The sequence below is a fragment of the Schistocerca serialis genome, chromosome 12 (genome assembly GCF_023864345.2).
Source record: "Schistocerca serialis cubense isolate TAMUIC-IGC-003099 chromosome 12, iqSchSeri2.2, whole genome shotgun sequence".
Taxonomy (NCBI): Eukaryota; Metazoa; Arthropoda; class Insecta; order Orthoptera; family Acrididae; genus Schistocerca; species Schistocerca serialis.
The window spans coordinates 15594401-15612813 of NC_064649.1; the positions used below are offsets into that span (position 1 = coordinate 15594401).

Here is an 18413-nt window from a genome sequence, read left to right on the forward strand (position 1 = left end):
GCTTCAGTATACTTACGAGGGGCCGGGGCTAGCAGTGTATTTAACACTAAACTCTTCTAGAATCTTCATATGGAAATGATGCTCTAAGGTCCTCCCCCCTTTTCTAACTCCGACTTTTGCTGTTGCATATGGATTAAGAAGAAACGCGAGCTGACTGTAATCGACCCTGCAAGTGGAGTAGAAAAGAGTTTGGCACCTGCAATAATTTAATTGGATAGAAATTAATTAGCTAAAGGAAAGTTTCATTAACGTAGTGCGAAATGAAAGGGTTGCTTTGCCGATTCACTGAATGAAAGTTCTGTACAAAATAACAATTTGATTTATTATGACTGAACTCAGAATAATAAACAAAAACACATGAAACATTTACACTACATCAAATCGGATACTCAAATAAATGCTGTGAAGGTGAAGTTGTCCGTAAACTAGCTTGTGAAGTTTATGACCAAGTGGTGTGTGGAGCCAATTCCTTGCAACTCAAATCTTAAGAGAAACACCCAGCCAACCCAACATTAATTGCTGTTACAGTAGTGAGAACTCGGGCAATGAACATCCAAGACAGAACCACGTAAGAAAAGACGCGAACAGGCGCGCTCTGCTGAGCTCTGATTATCGCAGAGCAAAATTCCCTAATCTGCCGGTGCTGCGGACATACATTACCAAGCTGTCTTCTTAACTGCAAGGACACGATCTGGCGTACTGGAAGCAATGGCTGGTTGTTTCGACGTCCCGTCGTGGTGATGATGATGTCGCGAGTGTAGCCCGAAACAAATTATCCTGGTCTGGTTGTTCCAGCCTAAAGACTTCCTGTCAATACAAATGCGCCTCTGAGGGAGACGAAGAAGGCTCGCCACACAATCACTGACGGTACAGTGATTGAGTTTAACAAGCGAAGTTACACAGTAACTCCGATATAGTCAACTTTAGCCAAAACTGCTCAAGACGGACAACAGAGGCCGCTTGTACGCAGAATGCTCAATTGCCAACTGTACTCGGAAAGTTACTTTGAAGTCCAAACTTCAGCAACTTCGTCAAACAGTTACAATTAAATGAAATTACAGGGTTATTACAAATGATTGAAGGGATTTCACAGCTCTACAATAGCTTTATTATTTGAGATATTTTCACAATGCTTTGCACACACATACAAAAACTCAAAGTTTTTTTAGGCATTCACAAATGTTCGATATGTGCCCCTTTAGTGATTCGGCAGACATCAAGTTCCTTCCACACTCGGCGCAGCATGTCCCCATCAATGAGTTCGAAAGCATCGTTGATACGAGCTCGCAGTTCTGGCACGTTTCTTGGTAGAGGAGGTTTAAACACTGAGTCTTTCACATAACCCCACAGAAAGAAATCGCATGGGGCTAAGTCGGGAGAGCGTGGAGGCCATGACATGAATTGCTGATCATGATCTCCACCACGACCGACATGACTTTGCCATCGGGTGTCAGGGCTTGTAGCAATTGTAAACGGTAAGGCTTCTGCTTTAGCCTTTTCCGTAAGATTTTCCAAACCGTCGGCTGCGGTACGTTTAGCTCCCTGCTTGTTTTATTCGTTGACTTACACGGGCTACGCGTGAAACTTGCCCGCACGCGTTCAACCGTTTCTTCGCTCACTGCAGGCCGACCTGTTGATTTCCCCTTACAGAGGCATCCAGAAGCTTTAAACTGTGCATACCATCGCCGAATGGAGTTAGCAGTTGGTGGATCTTTGTTGAACTTCGTCCAGAAGTGTCGTTGCACTGTTATGACTGACTGATGTGAGTGCATTTCAAGCACAACATCTGCTTTCTCGGCTCCTGTCGCCATTTTGTCTCACTGCGCTCTCGAGCGCTCTGGCGGCAGAAACCTGAAGTGCGGCTTCAGCCGAACAAAACTTTGAGTTTTTCTACGTGTCGTGACCATATGTCAATGAATGGAGCTACAGTGAATTTATGAAATCGCTTCAATCATTTGTAATAGCCCTGTATATTAGACAGCCAACGGAAGGCAGGCTGTCCAGAGCAGAGAGAGCTCAGTCTTGTAACCTACTCCGACCGAAAGGCGAGAGCCGACTCTCTCAGGAGCACCCGTACAAGCCGAACACAGCACATTCCCGCCCCCACGACAGTGGCCGTGGTTAAACGTTCCAATCAGCAACTCGAAAACCGGCGGAAAATACCACTCTGTTGCCGAAGCACTACCATTCCACCAGTGGAGATTCTTGGCGCCAATTTCTGCGCTGATTTTGCTACGTCACGGAGCTATGCCCTGAGCAAGCCAATCACAGTTACGTTTTGCAGAAAACGCGGGAATTTGCCCGCCAAGACTGCCTGGGAACACAAGTCATTCCCACGCCTCGCTGGTAGCCCGCCAGAAAGTGTATTCACTAAGTTTCTGCGAAGTAACGGAATCTCTAGCCCAGCCACTCCGTAAGGCCCCTGTGGGCGTGTCGCGTCCGCTCTTATGACAATGTCGGCGTCTGGAAAGCATCCACTCGACTCCCTCACACCCGTCGGCTTAACCCTTTCAAGATCAGCAGAACCCGCCTGTCACCGGACCATCCGCGTGACGAGAGACGCTGCGTGGGAAGTCAGCGTGTGAAGGAATAGCAACTTTTCACCGCATGCAATTAGAGAGGAAAATCGAATTACTCAGAGTAAGATAGAAATATGAGAGGGGGCTCATGCCACCTCTCATACTGAAGATCTGATAAACTAGCAATGTCCCCTTTTTGCTCATTTAGCAGGCAGTGGGCGCGTGATTGAGCACGTGACACGATAGCTACAAGATGTGTAAAAAAGATTGATCTGCGCGTGCGCACTGTGATGACTACTGTGTTTGTCCGGCGAGCTAATATACCTATACCTATGCCTCGCCGTCTAGGGCACACTCTTGCCTCCGTCAGAGGAACGGTGTATGCATTTCGGTAATTGTCTCAGATCGTCAGCTCAGTTTGTGTTCTGTTGTTTCAGGTGACGTGACGACGACAGCAGGATGTTTCCAGCGACGGCCGCGGCGGTAGCGGCGGCGCTGCTGTGCCTGGTGGCAGCTCCTGCGTCCGGGCTCGAGGGACCCAACGTATGCGTGCGACAAGAGACGTGAGTACTGGAGGAGAGATGGGCAAACTCGTTCGTCCTTTCGAACTAGTTCACTGCTGATCGTTCTTTTTTGGGAACCGTTCATTTTTACTCGTTCACCGTTCATTTGTGCTTGGTATATGGTTGTTATGAAAAACTGAAAACTAGTAGTGCAGGTGACTGAAGGATAGAGGGCACCAAGAGGGGGCACTTGCTTCCCCCCCCCCCCACCTGGAGTATAGAGTTTTTATTCATTACAGAATTCTTACACACTTTTAGAAATAATTTCTGTGATTCTGCAGAATCTGTCGTTTAGCCTACCGTAGCCTTGTGTTGCTGATCGCAGGGAAATAATACAGAGTGGCGCACGGAAAACCGGCCCCGAGTACAGACTGCTCGCCAATTACGGACGATGTGTTGCCCGTTACGAGCAGATACAACAAACAAACATGTAATAATTAGGCAGTGAAGAAATAACAAGCTAATGCAAACACCAATTGCGAAACAATCGATGACGATGTGTAGAGAGCTGGAGAAGAGAACATGAAAATCTCACGCGACGCGCATGGGCTATAGCTCATGTAGTCTTGTAAACCTCTTGGTGGCTGTTTCCCAACTTAATAGACCACAAGTGTCTTGTACAAAATTCTTCGTTTCGACTTCCACTACATAGCTATGCTACGCTGTAAACAATAATCGTTTACACCCTATATGTACTTCACGTTGTCTCTGAGCTCGTAGGCGAAGCAGAGACTTTATGGAAGCATAAAACAAAATGTGGTTTTCTCATACTTGCGTCACACGCTTAGTAAAAATCAGGTTTTTATGTTGCATTATTAGAGTTAATGCAGCAATAATAATAATAATAATTAAGTTCGCAGAAATAAAGGTTTTGGTTTGAAAGCTCCTTCTGAACAAATGTTTTTGAGATAATAAGTAAATACGATTTTATGGCAATCTAAGTGTTTTCAAATGGAGAGGCACCGCTTTTCCTACTGAGCCAAAAGACCCACAAACTACTTTTTTTTCCGAAGAAACCAAACTAGCAGGAAACGCAAATTGGAAACAACCAAACTTCAAAATAATTAGAGCCTTCCTAAATGTAATGTTTTGTACATGAAAGATACACGAAAATCGTTTTATATGAATTTTCTTACACTAAAAATTAAGCAAATTATTGAAAGTTAGCTGCTAAATCAAGTCGCTGAAACCAAAAAATATATGAATAACAAAAAAAAACTTGCCTTGTTATAAGTATGTCTTCTGCTGTTCATAGATATAATGAAGTGAGCTGACATGCCCTTTTGTTGCCTGAAAAGACGTACCTATTACGTACAAAGTAATTTTTATGTAATTTACGTAACTATAAAATAGTTTTGATTACCGGTCGTGGACGCTGAATAGCCAGTCCCAAGTGCAAGAACAGTTTGAAACACATGTAAAATAGGCGAGTGCAGTGAACGAAACGAACAACTGGATACTGAACAACTAGGAGCAGTCGGCAGTGGAACTGAGACAGGTGGTCATGCGAAGAACGAGTGCGGCCGAGGGAGACAGAGACTGAGACGAGCACGCGACCGAGGCTGGAACGAGAACTGCCGAAGTGACCGCCGCAACCGAAGTGAACTATGAACCGATCGTTCCTTGGAATTCGTTACTCGGTCCTTTCGATCATCTTGGTGAACCGTTCCTTTGCACCCGTTCGTTCGCGAACTACCCATCTCTAGTGAGTACATTCTATACTACAGTGTAGGGCAGCTACACTAACTAGTGTCGCGTACCGTACCGAGTAGGGGTGGGAGAAACCGACCGGTACGCGCATTGTATTTTTGAATAACCGTTACTTTTCATTATTTGTTTTGTCCCGGTTATAAAAGGGCTTTTTTTAGTTTTATCAAAAGAACAAACAAACACCGTCCGAACAGGCCTTGAAGGCCCAACGGTACCGACCGGCCGCCGTATCCTCCTCAGCTCTTAGGCGTCACCAGATGCGGATACGCAGGAGCGTGTAGTAACAACGCCGCTGTCCCGGCCGTTGTCAGTTTTCGTCACCGGAGCCGCTGCTTCTCAGTCATGTATCTCCTATATTGGCCTCACAAGGACTGAGTGCACCCCGCTTGCCATCACCACCGCTTAAATTCGGTGATCTGAAGGCCAATGGCAGCTTTTACTATTGTTGTTGTTGTTGTTGTTGTTGTTGTCTTCAGTCCTGAGACTCGTTTGATGCAGCTCTCCATGCGACTCAATCCTGTGCAAGCTTCTTCATCTCCCAGTACCGACTGCAGCCTATATCCTTCTGAATCTGCTTAGTGTATTCATCTCTTGGTCTGCCTCTACGATTTTTACCCTCCACGCTGCCCTCCAATACTAAATTGGTGAACCCTCGATGTCTCAGAACATGGCCTACCAACCGATACCTTCTTCTAGTAAAGTTGTGCCACAAGCTCCTCTTCTCCCCAATTCTATTCAATGCCTCCTCATTAGTTATATGATCTACTCATCTAATCTTCAGCATTCTTCTGTAGGACCACATTTCGAAAGCTTCTATTCTCTTCTTGTCTAAACTATTTATCGTCCATGTTTCACTTTCATACATGGCTACACTCCATACAAATACTCTCAGAAAAGACTTCCTGACATATCTATACTTGATGTTAACAAATGTCTCTTCTTCAGAAACGCTTTCATTGCCATTGCCCCACCTTATGTTTCACCCCTTGTGAGTCAGAATCTTACAACGAACCTTTTACTAAATGGGAATTTCTTTCTGCTCTATCTTCTTCTCATGATACGGCCCCTGGCCCAGATTCCATTCATAACCAACTGCTTCAACATCTCAGTGCTCCACAACGGCAACATCTTCTTCGGGTGTTTAACCGTATCTGGCTCCAGGTTGACTTCCCTTCTCAGTGGAGGGATAGCATTGTGGTTCCTGTCCTTAAGCCTGGTAAGAACCCCCTATCTGTTGACAGCTATCGGCCAATTAGTTTGACCAACGTTGTTTGTAAGTTACTTGAACGGATGGTAGCCCGTCGGCTCAATTGGGTCCTCGAATCTCGGAATCTATTGTCCCCTTACCAGTGTGGCTTTCGAGAAGGGTGGTCTCCAATCGATCATTTACTTCGCTTGGAATCCGGAGTTCGGCAGGCTTTTTCCCAGCGCCGCCATTTGGTTGCAGTGTTTTTTGACCTTCGCAAGGCCTATGACACGACCTGGCGCCATCACATCTTACTTACCCCTCATCAGTGGGGTCTTCGGGGCCCACTCCCGATTTTAATCCGCCAGTTCCTGATCCATCGGTCATTCAGAGTTCGAGTTGGTACTGCTTTTAGTTCTCCACGGACCCAGGAGACGGGCATCTCACAGGATTCTGTCTTGAGTGTCCTTCTTTTCCTCATTGCTATCGATGGACTTGTGGCCTCTGTCGGTCCCTTGGTCGCCCCTGCCCTGTATGTAGATGATGTCTGCATTTGGGTTAGTTCCTCCTCGATGGCATCTGCAGAACGGCAGCTCCAGGTAGCTATACGGCGTGCCTCTGCATGGACCCTCTCACACAGGTTGCAATTCTCTCCTTTAAAATCGCGGGTGGTCCACTTCTGTCGCCGTACTACGATCCACCCTGATCCAGAGCTCTATCTCGCTGCACAACGATTGCCTGTGGTCCCACAGTTTCGTTTCCTATGTCTTCTTTTCGACAACAAGCTCACTGGGCTGCCCCATATCAGACTCCTGAAGGTAGGATGTTTCCGTAAACTCAATGTCCTTCGCTTCCTTGCCCACTCCTCTTGGGCTGCGGACCGTTCCCTCCTTCTCCGTCTTTATCGTGCTCTAGTTCTGTCTCGCTTGGACTATGATTGTCAAGTTTATGGTTCAGCTGCTCCTTCCACACTGCACGTGCTGGATCCAGTCCACCATCGTGGTATCCGTTTGGCCACCGGTGCCTTCCCTACTAACCCTCCTGGTTGAAGCTGGGATCCCCCCCCCCCCCTTTGTGTTCGGCGGTCCCAGCTTCTGGTGTCTTATGCACTCACTATCCGTTCCTCTCCCACTCATCCTTCCTATTCTATCCTGTTCCCAGACCATGGACGTCCCCCACCCGACTCCCGCCCTCGGGCAGGTTTACCGGTTGGGCTCCGCCTTGCGTCTCTTTGCCGTGATTTTCAGCTTCCTTCTTTGTCCTGTCTTCCTCGCTCCCTCCCCTCCACCTCTCCTTGGTTAGTTCCTCGGCCTCGAATTCGGATGGATCTCCGCCGAGGTCCGAAAGATTCCATCCCCCCGGTGGTGTTCCGTTCTTTTTTCCGCCAAATTTTACGGGAGTTTCGGGATGCTGTTGTTTTTTACACTGATGGCTCTAAATCTGCTGATCATGTTGGGTATGCCTTCACGTCCTCTGTTGGAACGGAAAATCATCTGCTGCCACCCTCATGTGGGGTGTTTACTGCGGAATTGATGGCAATTTGCCAGGCCCTTACCTTTATTAAACAGTCCCAACACAACCGCGTTTGGTTATGTGCGGACTCGATGAGTGGCCTTCTTGCTATTGACCGGTGTTTTTCGCGCCATCCCTTGGTCTCTGCCATCCATGACCATCTCGCTGATCTTCACCGTGCTGCTTGTTCCATTGACTTCCTTTGGGTCGCTGGCCATGTCGGTATCCCGGGTAATGAACTCGCTGATCGTTTGGCTGGTGGAGCAGTCACCTACCCCCCGTTTTCTGTAACCCCTCCTGCAGCGGATTTACGGCTTCACATCAAATCCCACTTCGCACAGTCATGGGCCAATTCTTGGGAGGCTACTCCCCTGTCTAACAAACTTCGTGCGATTAAGGTAACACCAGGCCCGCGGCGTTCTTCCTTTCGCCTCTCCCGAAAGGACTCGACCACACTGTGTCGTCTCCGCATTGGCCATACCAGGCTGACCCATGGTTTCCTTTTGCGTGATGAGCCACCCCCACTTTGTGGTTGTGGAGCCTTCCAGTCAGTGGCCCACATTTTGGTTGAATGCCCCCTTCTTTTGGCTCTGCGTGCTAAGTACAGACTCCCCCACACTTTACCTTTGATGTTGGCTGACGATTCCCGGATGGTGTCTCTGGTTCTCGGTTTCCTCCGGGAAAGTGGTTTTTATTCTCAGTTTTAAGGTTTTTAATCTCTCTCTGGTGTTGGGGCAGGGCGGTGAGTGTTTGGGTGTCTCCCACTGTAAGCCGTGTTTGGAGATTCCCGATTCACCTCCCTGACCGAGATCCTCTTTTCTTCCCCTTTTACTCTGTTTTTACCCCTTTTTTTAACGATTGGTTAGTCTCCTTTTCCCATACGTATTTCTACATTCTAGCGGTTGCACCTTTTAAGTCACAGGTGGTCTTCCCTATGCTGCTTCAGCATAGCATTGGGTTCGTTCTGTTGCCGACTTCCCTCATTTTGTTTTTTACCATTGACAACATGACTGCCCTTTTACCTTTTTCCCTTTTATTGTTCTGACTTTCCTGAGATGTACCATTAGCGGAATGGACCATATTTGAAACAAGGGACCGCTGACCTTGCTGTTTGGTCCCTTAAACCTCAAACAACCAACCAACCATTGCCATTGCCAGTCTACATTTTACATCCTCTGTACTTGCTCCCCAAATATCAAAACGCTTTCATTGCCATTGCCAGTCTACATTTTATATCCTCTCTACTTCGACCATCATCACTTATTTTGCTTCCCAAATAGCAAAACTCCTTTACTACTTTAAGTGTCTCATTTCCTAATCTAATTCCCTCAGTATCACCCGACTTAATTTGACTACATTCCATTATCCTCGTTTTGCTTTTGTTGATGTTCATCTTATATCCTCCCTTCAAGACACTATCCATTCCATTCAACTGCTCTTCCAAGTCCTTTGCTGTCTCTGACAGAATTACAGTGTCATCGGCGAACCTCAAAGTTTTTATTTCCTTTCCATGGATTTTTATACCTACTCCTAACTTTTCTTTTCTGTCCTTTACTGCTTGCTCAATATACAGATTGAATAGCATCGGGGAGAGGCTACAACCCCGTCTCACTCCCTTCCCAATCACTGCTTCCCTTTCATGTCCCTTGACTCTTATAACTGTCTTCTGGTTTCTATACAAATTGTAAATAGCCTTTCGCTCCCTGTATTTTACCCCTGCCACCTTCACAATTTGAAAGAGAGTATTCCAATCAACATTGTCAAAAGCTTTGTCTAAGTCAACAAATGCTAGAAACGTAGTTTTGCCATTCCTTAATCTTTCTTCTGAGATAAGTCGTAGGGTCAGTATTGCCTCACGTGTTCCAACATTTGACAAATATATGCCATGCCGCAGCTACAAGGAATACGATATACACCCGCCTTACGCAGTCCAGGATCATCCTTAACGGAACTCAAAAGTGCTCTAATTTTAGATGGAGGTCGGAAAACACATTTCATATCGTATTTCCCTAAAATACGACCGATCTTGTTGGACGTGTTTCCTACGTAAGGCAAAAAGGCAGTAGGTTGCGCTATCGACCAACTGTACATCGGGTGATTGATGATAATTCTGAGTCAACACCTAAGTGTGTGATATCTTTCCTGCTTTAATCCGAGAACCGAGGTTTTAAATTTGCATGTACGCCGCCTGTCCGTTGCAGTTTGCCTTGAAAATGGCGCGGTGTTTTCCCGCCGAAATATCGGCGGTCGCTGAAAAGTGTTACCTGGCTGAATTTCCGGAAGTTATTTGAAAGTTGTATACGCCAGGTCTTACTTTAACCTAACTAACCTGAGGACATCACACACATCCATGCCCAAGGCAGGATTCGAACCTGCGACCGTAGCAGCAGCGTGGCAATGCCGACAGAAACGAGAAACAAACGCATGGCATAAGAATTAGTACAGCATTGTTGAGACTAATATCCTCAGTTGCCGTGTGTCATGGCTTGCGGAACGTTTGTGTACGTGCAGTCTGCAAGACTGCCTGCCCCCACCTGGTATACACAGCCGTTTCTCGCTGTCATTGCCGGATATCCGTTGTATTGCAGAATGACACCAACCCTAGTCTGGAAGTACAGGGTGATAGTTATTGAATTAGATGAAGGAAAAAAAACGTAAATTAGTTACAAATTACAGCGTGACCACACTTTATTCGACATGTCAGCGTCACTACAGGTACTCAGATTTAGGTTAAGACGTGTTCGATATGCCTGCCATCATCGCCGATGATGTGGCGAAGACGAATAGCGAAATTCTGCATGAACCGCTGAAGTGTCGGAACCTCGATGCTGTCGATGACCTCCTGAATGGCTGTTTTCAGTTCAGCAATGGTTTCGGGGATATTGTTGTATACCTGGTCTTTAACGCTCTGCCGTCCGGCGACACCACAGTGGTGTCGGGCGAGAAATAGCGGTCAATGGCCGGCGACACCGCAGTGGTGTCGTGTGCATAGTATCACTCAGTGGCTGGCGACAGCACTTCAGTATCTTTCCTGTTCTGTTGGTCTTTTGTTTAGGTAACAATAAGTTACACACACGTCAACAAGTTTTTTGTTTTTATAAGTACTTGTGCCCTTTCATCATTGCAGACGAAAGAGACGATACGATTATTTACAATGAATGCGCGAAGCAAAACTTGGAGGTTGCCACTACATAGCGTACGTCTCATCATGATCCAGTTGACAGACTTTCCGGTCACATAAAGCAACACCAACAAATAGGCCTACGTATTTCCGAAACGATCAACGAAAACGAAGAAACTGCTATGTATGTTCCAAAAAAAAAAAAAAAAAAAAAAAAAAACTTAATGTGCAAGTTGTGATGTAACAAAAGTGATGTTGTCATTCAGTGGATAAGTTGGAATTTGAGATTTCGCTTACTGTTTTATCAATCACAATTGGCGTAAAAATCATGGATTGACCATTGTCATAAAATATTGCATTATGAAATGTGAATAGTCTTTACTTGCAGTTACGCGTGGCTTGAAGCAGTCACAGCTAGCGTGCTATTGATTAAGAAACTGCATTATCGTCTTTCTAATTACTTCATGATCGTAGATACGATCATACCCGGTCGTGAGGTTATTGTTAAGACAAAACAATTTCCTAAAGGACCAGAAAGTTCTTAAGGGCGCAAAAACAACTGTAACTTCAGACACAAGGGAAATTCAATATTAAAGCTGATGGAAGAAGACGACAAAACAGTTTTTTTTTGTCAATGTGGCTCTGAGCACTATGGGACTTAACATCTATGGTCATCAGTCCCCTAGAACTTAGAACCACTTAAACCTAACTAACCTAAGGACAGCACACAACACCCAGTCATCACGAGGCAGAGAAAATCCCTGACCCCGCCGTGAATCGAACCCGGGACCCGGGCGTGGGAAGCGAGAACGCTACCGCACGACCACTTGGTCAATGTAACACGCACATTGGACTGCTGACCTCGGTGTCTGTAATCTTAGCAAAATGCATAATTAAAATGAAAATAATACTGAGGAGATGATAGGAATGAGCACTGCTAAATGATTCAGTATTCCCAGAACAAATATTTATTATAATTAAAACATATATCGTACCATAAGCTTAGTACTACAATGACGGTAGATTTTTAAGTCCGTTTCATGTCCACTGAGCGCTCTTTTATATAGCCCTTGTCCTCTTGAGTCACTCGTGCGTCGTCACGATTAGTTATAACAGTTCTTCTTTTCACACTTCACTCAAACTTAGACGGAACACGTTTTTATTTATTTAGTAAAAAATTGGATCAGACCGTCACAAATCTGCGTCCGTCTTACTTAAGAAAACCAGTACAAGTGTTTAGCGCTCAAGGCTTCATTTGCTCTCCAGCGAACAAAATAGTGAAGGATCGCATATCTATCCGTATTTTTCTGTTTATGATGCCGCCCAAAGACGACGAATCACTTTATTTAGGAAATTCCACCGTCGCTATGCGACGCCTTATTATACATTAATCATTCTTTATAAACAGGTATTTGCCTTCTGGCTGAAAGTACTAACTATTTGCTGTTTTAATGAAGCCAAAAATAGCGAATATCACAAAGTCTTGTGGAGTTGCGTTACATCTTTGAGACTGTTTTGCTGCATATCATATGAAAGAGAAATACTATGTACCAAAGACAATGCAAATAAACAAATGTATGGAACAAACTAACTCTGTATTTATTTCCATATGTATATCTTCGAAATTTCATGAAAGTAGGGCAATAGGACTGAGAACTTATGAGAACTAATGAAGGGATTAGTAAAACGTAAGAATTTATAATCTCTCGGTAATGTCAACAACGGCCGGCGACGAGCCAAGTAATTAGATTTATCACTGCCGGCGCCAAGCGAATAAATTGGTACGTGACGTGCGGACGGCAAAAGTGTTAATATAGCCCCACAAAAAGCAGTCGCTTGTGTTCAGATCCTGAGAATATGGCGGCCAATAGAGAACCGTGCCAGTGACCCCTGGGTACCCCCAGAGCCAGAATGCGGTCCCCAAAGTGCTCCTCCAGGACATGAAACATTCTCCTGCATAGCTGGGTGTCGAGGTCCGTCTCGCATGAACCATATCTTGTCGAAATCAGGATCACTTTGGATAACGGGGATGTATTCATCTTCCAAAGCCTTTCATCTACCGTTCGGTAGTCACCGTGTCATCAAGGAATATCGCACGGATTATTCCGTGACTGGACACTGCACACCTCACAGTCACCCTTTGAGGATGAAGAGACTTCTCGATCGCGAAATGCACCAGTTTTGCTTATTGACGAACTCATCCAAATGAAAGCAGGCTTCGTCGTGAAACCAAACCATATAGCGCGTACAAATTCCTATCATGCCCCGCGGCCAACCGAGCAGCTTGACCGTCCTAACGCAAACCGTTCAGAAGTTATGACGATTTAATTTCTTGTAGTTCAATAACTGTCACCCTATAATTTTACCAAGTGACGTAGCAGTTGAAGTACAATGCTTCATTTGCTTTAAAAGGTTTAAGATTTGTCTGTCATATGAAAATAATAAAAAAGGAATGAAATTATGTTAACAGTGATAAATTAAGAACTTAACAAGTCATTCATAGTATATAATAAAAATAGAAAGTAGGTGATCTGCTGCCTACGTCTACATAAAATGCCTTTATCTGCTTGTAGCTCTTGAAAACGGAGAAATTAACCCAAAAAATATAGGTCTTTAACCTCAGTTTTCACCCTTTAACACTGACTATTCGTAAAGCCCAAATAGTGTTATGATTCCCGTTTAGAACATGATTTTTGAGCATAGTTTCAAAAAATTAGAATCAACAGGAGAACACAGGTGATTTTTTTTGGTAGTATTCAACCACTTACCAATCCTCGAGAAAAAGAACGACCAGTGGATGGACTAAGTTATCTTTTATCTCCCCGTTTCATTTAACGTTTTGATATTTAATATAACTTTTCGATTCGATGTATCTTGAAACTGAGACAGTTATAATTTTTTAATCTTTGTTCGATTTCTTCGTTTATTTCACGAAATAGTAGGAATAATAAACCGAACATGGATTACTTCAGAAAACCGACCACTTTGAGCGGTTCTAACGGTCACGTTAAACTCAGTGGGGAAAAAATGGTATAACCGTAAACCGGTCGTTTGACTGACAACCGCCGTCCCTAGTAGCAGTAGTCACACGCTGTGTCTTCGCCAGATCTACTACTAGGTGGGCGTTCTAGGATGGATGTTCATTCTAGCGTTCTTTCCAGTGTCTTGTGATAGTGAACACTTCTGTTACCCGGAGGTAGTTTTCCAGTTTGCAGTATTTCACTGAAGAATGCTAGGAGACAGGAGCTTCCGTCCACAAGCCAAAAGGGATTAAGAAGGCACCGCTAGTCCGAAACTCAGATTGCCCTTTCCTCACGCGATATTCAGCGAACCATTGATGAAGGGCAATAGGCAGATTCCACATTCCTACATTTCCAGAAAAGTTTGTGATACAGTGCCGCACTGCAGACTGTTGACGAAGGTACGAGCATACGGAACAGGTTCCCAACTTATGAGAGAGGCTCGAAGACTTCTTACGTAATATGTAGAACGCAGTATCTTGTCCTCCACAGCGAGTGTTCATATATACATCTGTATGGCGATAGAATTCCGTCTGAGGGTCTTACTGGAGCGTATATGCAATACACATGGTGAAAAGTATTTAAACCGACAAACTCTGGGAGGTTGTAGGGGACATCAAAACAAATATTTTTCCCTAATGTCATTTGTTCCTACGAGGAGTATTTAAAGCGGTAGAGGAAGATTTCTCTGGCAGCAAATTAATTAAACCAACAAGTGTTTTTCCATTTTTTTATGATCAAGAGACAACACATTAACGCAACCCAATTTCAATTACAGTAGATTTTCAAAAATACCTCTATTGACACGTAAACAAAGGTTACACCAAATGGTTCAAATGGCTCTGAACACTATGGGACTTAACATCTGAGGTCATCAGTCGCCTAGAACGTAGAACTACTTAAACCTAACTAACCTAAGGACATCATTCACGTCCATGCCCGAGGCAGGATTCGAACCTGCGACTGTAGCGGTCGCGCGGCTCCAAACTGGACCGCCAAGAACCGCTCGGCCACACCGGCCGGCCAAAGGTTACACCGTCATATCATGTTCTGTCTGACACGGGCAAAAACCCCAGGAGTATCGTGAACTGTTCCTGCTACTGTTAATATCCAGTCAACCAGATCCTCCTCCGATGCAACAGGAGTTGCGTAAACAAGGTTGCGCATCTCTCCCCACACAAAAAAGTCCAGAGGGGACATATCTGGAGATCGAGCAGGCCATGGTACAGGACCACCTCAGTGTAACGGACTGGCCTCCACAGAGTCCTGACCTGAACACCTTTGGGACTTTTTGGACGCCGACTTCATGCCAGGCCTCACCGACCGACATCGATACCTCTCCTCAGTGCAGCACTGTTTGAATAATGGGCTGCCATTCCCCAAGAAACCTTGCAGCACCTGACAACGTATGCTTCTGAGAGTGGAAGCTGTCATCAAGGCTAAGGGTGGACCAACACCATATTGAATTCCAGCATTACCGATGGAGGGCGCCACGAACAAATTTTGAGTCACTTTCAGCCAGGTGTCCGGGTGCTTTTGATCACATAGTGTATGAGTGAAATAGTAGATAACGTTGGATCTTCCGTAAGACTTTTCGCAGACAATACTGTCGTGTACAGAGAAGTCGCAGCAGTAGAAACCTGTACCTGCAGTGGATCGACGCGTGGTGTAGGGAGTGGCAGCTGACCTTCAACGTAAACAGAAGGAACTAATGGCACATAAACTGGCAGAAAAGGCCATTGTTGTATGATTACACGATTGCAGAATGATGACTGCAGGCAGCCATATCCATAAAATACCTGCCGGTATACGCACGGAGCGATTTGAAGTGGAACGACCACATAAAGTTAATCGCAGGTAAGGCAGATGCCGGCTCACTGGAAGTGTGGTCCATCCACAGAGGAGGTTGCTTACAAAGAACAGCCGTTCGGCCAATACTTGAATACTGTCAGTCAGCGTGGGACCTGTACCAGAGGGTATTGATGGAGGGAATAGAGAAGATGCAAAGAAGAGCAGTGCGTTTTGTCACGGGTTCAATTAGTAAACGCGGAGGCATCACGGAGGTGCACAGCCAGCTCTAATGGCAGACGCTGCAAGAAAGGCGTTCTGTATCACGGTGAGGTTTACCGTACGTTCCGAGAAGAGTCAGTCAGTCTATTGCTGTTAGTTACGTATATCTCGCGGAGAAAGCTCGAAAGTAAAATTAGCGAGATTCGGGCTCACACGGGAATGTACCGTCAACCGCTCGTCCGGAGAACCATTCGCGACTGAAACAGGAATAGGGGGAACTGGCATGTGATACAAAAAGTACCCTCTGCCACACAGCGTAAGGTATCCTGCGGAGTACAGACGTAGATGCAGAAAGCGAATTGTAGATTTCCTACCCTAGCAATTCAGTAATCATCCTCCTCAGCTTGCATCGTTCCTTCTTGCGTCAGCCTTACATTACAGAAATGTTGAACTGCATACACCGAAGAGCCAAAGAAACTGGTATACCTGCCTAATATCGTGCAGGGCCCCCGCGAGCACGCAGAAGTACTGCAACAGGACGTGGCACGGACTCGACTAACGTCTGAAGTAGTGCTGGAGGGAATTGACACCATGGGCTACCAAGCATCACGCAAACCTTGACTGTCATTTTAACATTTGTTATAAGGCTTGGAATCAACGTAAGCAATGTCAAAGTATTTCCATTTGTTCAGTTTATTTTTGGAACGTATTTGCTGTCGACAAAAATATGATTGTGCGGTTATAGTTAACTACTTGCGCTTATAGTTAACAACAAATAACAATTGGCAATCACTAAATGTGGCTTGTAAGTAAATAACGGGACAGGCACCAAACAGAGAAAATTTGAATTATTGGCGAAATTCCGTTGTAAATGCTAAGCCCAGTAAAATACAATCCGACACAAGCGTCAGAACAGCGGGAAACAGTGTTCACAGCTGTCTAAATACTGCAGTCGTGTCTAGGGCCAACATCGATGTTGAAGCAATCAGACATGCGCGAATACTCTGTTAATGTTTCGCTGTTCACTTGTGTGAATTGCTGACAATTTGAAGTAGCTCTGTGGTTTGTTTGCAAAAAAAATGGCACCGCCGAAATAATTATTACATGCACATAATTCACAGTATTGCAAAATGGAAAGGAAAACGGCAAAAACATTGGAATAAAGGCGGAGGTAGTGCTCAGAGTGAAAGGAAGAAACTACGCAACGAAGGAAAGGGATATGCTCGAAAAGACAATATTGTGCTTCCAACTAAAGGGGCTACCAAGCATCACGCAAACCTTGACTGTCATTTTAACATTTGTTATAAGGCTTGGAATCAACGTAAGCAATGTTAAAGCATTTCCATTTGTTCAGTTTATTTTTGAAACGAATTTCATGACCACGAAATCATCGTTATGATTATGCAATTATGGTTAATTACTTGCATAAAATCTTACCTAACAGCAAAGGGTTACTTTACGGAAATAGAACACAAGTTTTTGATGAAAGCACTCTAATATCTTGCAGTTGTGATACTGCTCACATTGATAAACGAAAGAGGCTAACTGTGTGTGAAATTAGTGAATTTAGTTAGCCTCATCACCGAATCTGCGTGCACAACACCTTACACAGCGACTGTTACGCAAGAAAGAGATTTAAACGACATGAATTCAGGCGCAGAAAAAATATGAATTTCACAAATGTCCGTATTTCAAAAGCACAGTGGATCAGACTGCCTGCTGAATGGCTAGGAGTACTGTTACATCGGTCAACTTTCAATGGAATTGAAGTGTTGAAGGAACATTACATTTTCATAAGGAATGTGAAGTCTTCCACTGTTAAACAGGTGAACAGGTGTAGCTGGAAACACTACACGGTGAACCTAGGTTTTCTGTAGGAAAGAGGAGGGATTTAGCTAAAATGATTCCATTTGTGAAGGAGGAGAATAAGTGGTTTCACGAGAACCTTGTGAAATAAGTGGAAATTGGTATTATATTAATTGTATCGTTACTGATGTTAAATCCATTGCACACAAAACGTTTCATTTGCTTCAAATTTTGCGTCATTTTGTTCTCAAACCTGCAGATGTAAATGAAAACACATATATGACATGAAACCAGTATAGTTTTTGTGTCGCGATCCTCAAATTTTATAATGCCCCCCCCCCCTTCCCTGTCTTGTAACATCCACCAAAACGACCGTGTTCTGTTGGTACTACCGGTACGGCTTAAACTTAAAGCAACAAGGTGAAACTACAGCTGTAATTTTTCCCGAGGGCATGCAGCATTACTGTATGGTTAAATGGTGATGGAGTCCCCTTGGGTAAAATATTCCATCTCTGGGCGTGGAATACAGGAGGACGTAGTTATCAGGAGAAAGAAAACTGGCGTTCCACGGATCGGAGCGTGGAATCTCAGATGCCTTAATCGGGCAAGTAGGTTAGAAAATTTAAAAAGGGAAATGGATAGGTTAAAGTTAGATATAGTGGGAATTAGTGAAGTTCAGTGGCAGGAGGAACAGGACTTCTGGTCAGGTGAATACAGGATTATACATACAGAATCAAATAAGGGTAATGAATAAAAAAAGTAGGAACGCGGATAAGCTACTACAAACAGCATAGTGAACGCATTATTGTAGCCAAGATAGACACGAAGCCCACGCCTGCTCCAGTAGTACAAGTTTATACGCCAACTAGCTCCTCAGATGGTGAAGAGATTGAAGAAATGTATGATGCGATAAAAGAAATTATTTAGATCGTGAAGGGAGATGAAAATTTAACAGTCATGAGGCAC

The 18413-nt window shown here is 44.6% G+C and overlaps 1 protein-coding gene across 2 annotated transcripts in view; it reads left to right on the top strand.

Moving 5' to 3' along the window:
• The window catches only part of LOC126428450 (protein draper), a 418154-nt gene that overhangs the window by 259162 nt on the left and 140579 nt on the right, over positions 1 to 18413 (top strand). For both annotated transcript variants that reach the window (XM_050090385.1, XM_050090386.1), the window contains exon 2: positions 2957 to 3082. In XM_050090385.1, the coding sequence (XP_049946342.1) occupies positions 2979 to 3082 (104 nt within the window). In that variant the 5' untranslated portion in view covers positions 2957 to 2978. The remainder of the gene's footprint in view (positions 1 to 2956; positions 3083 to 18413) is intronic.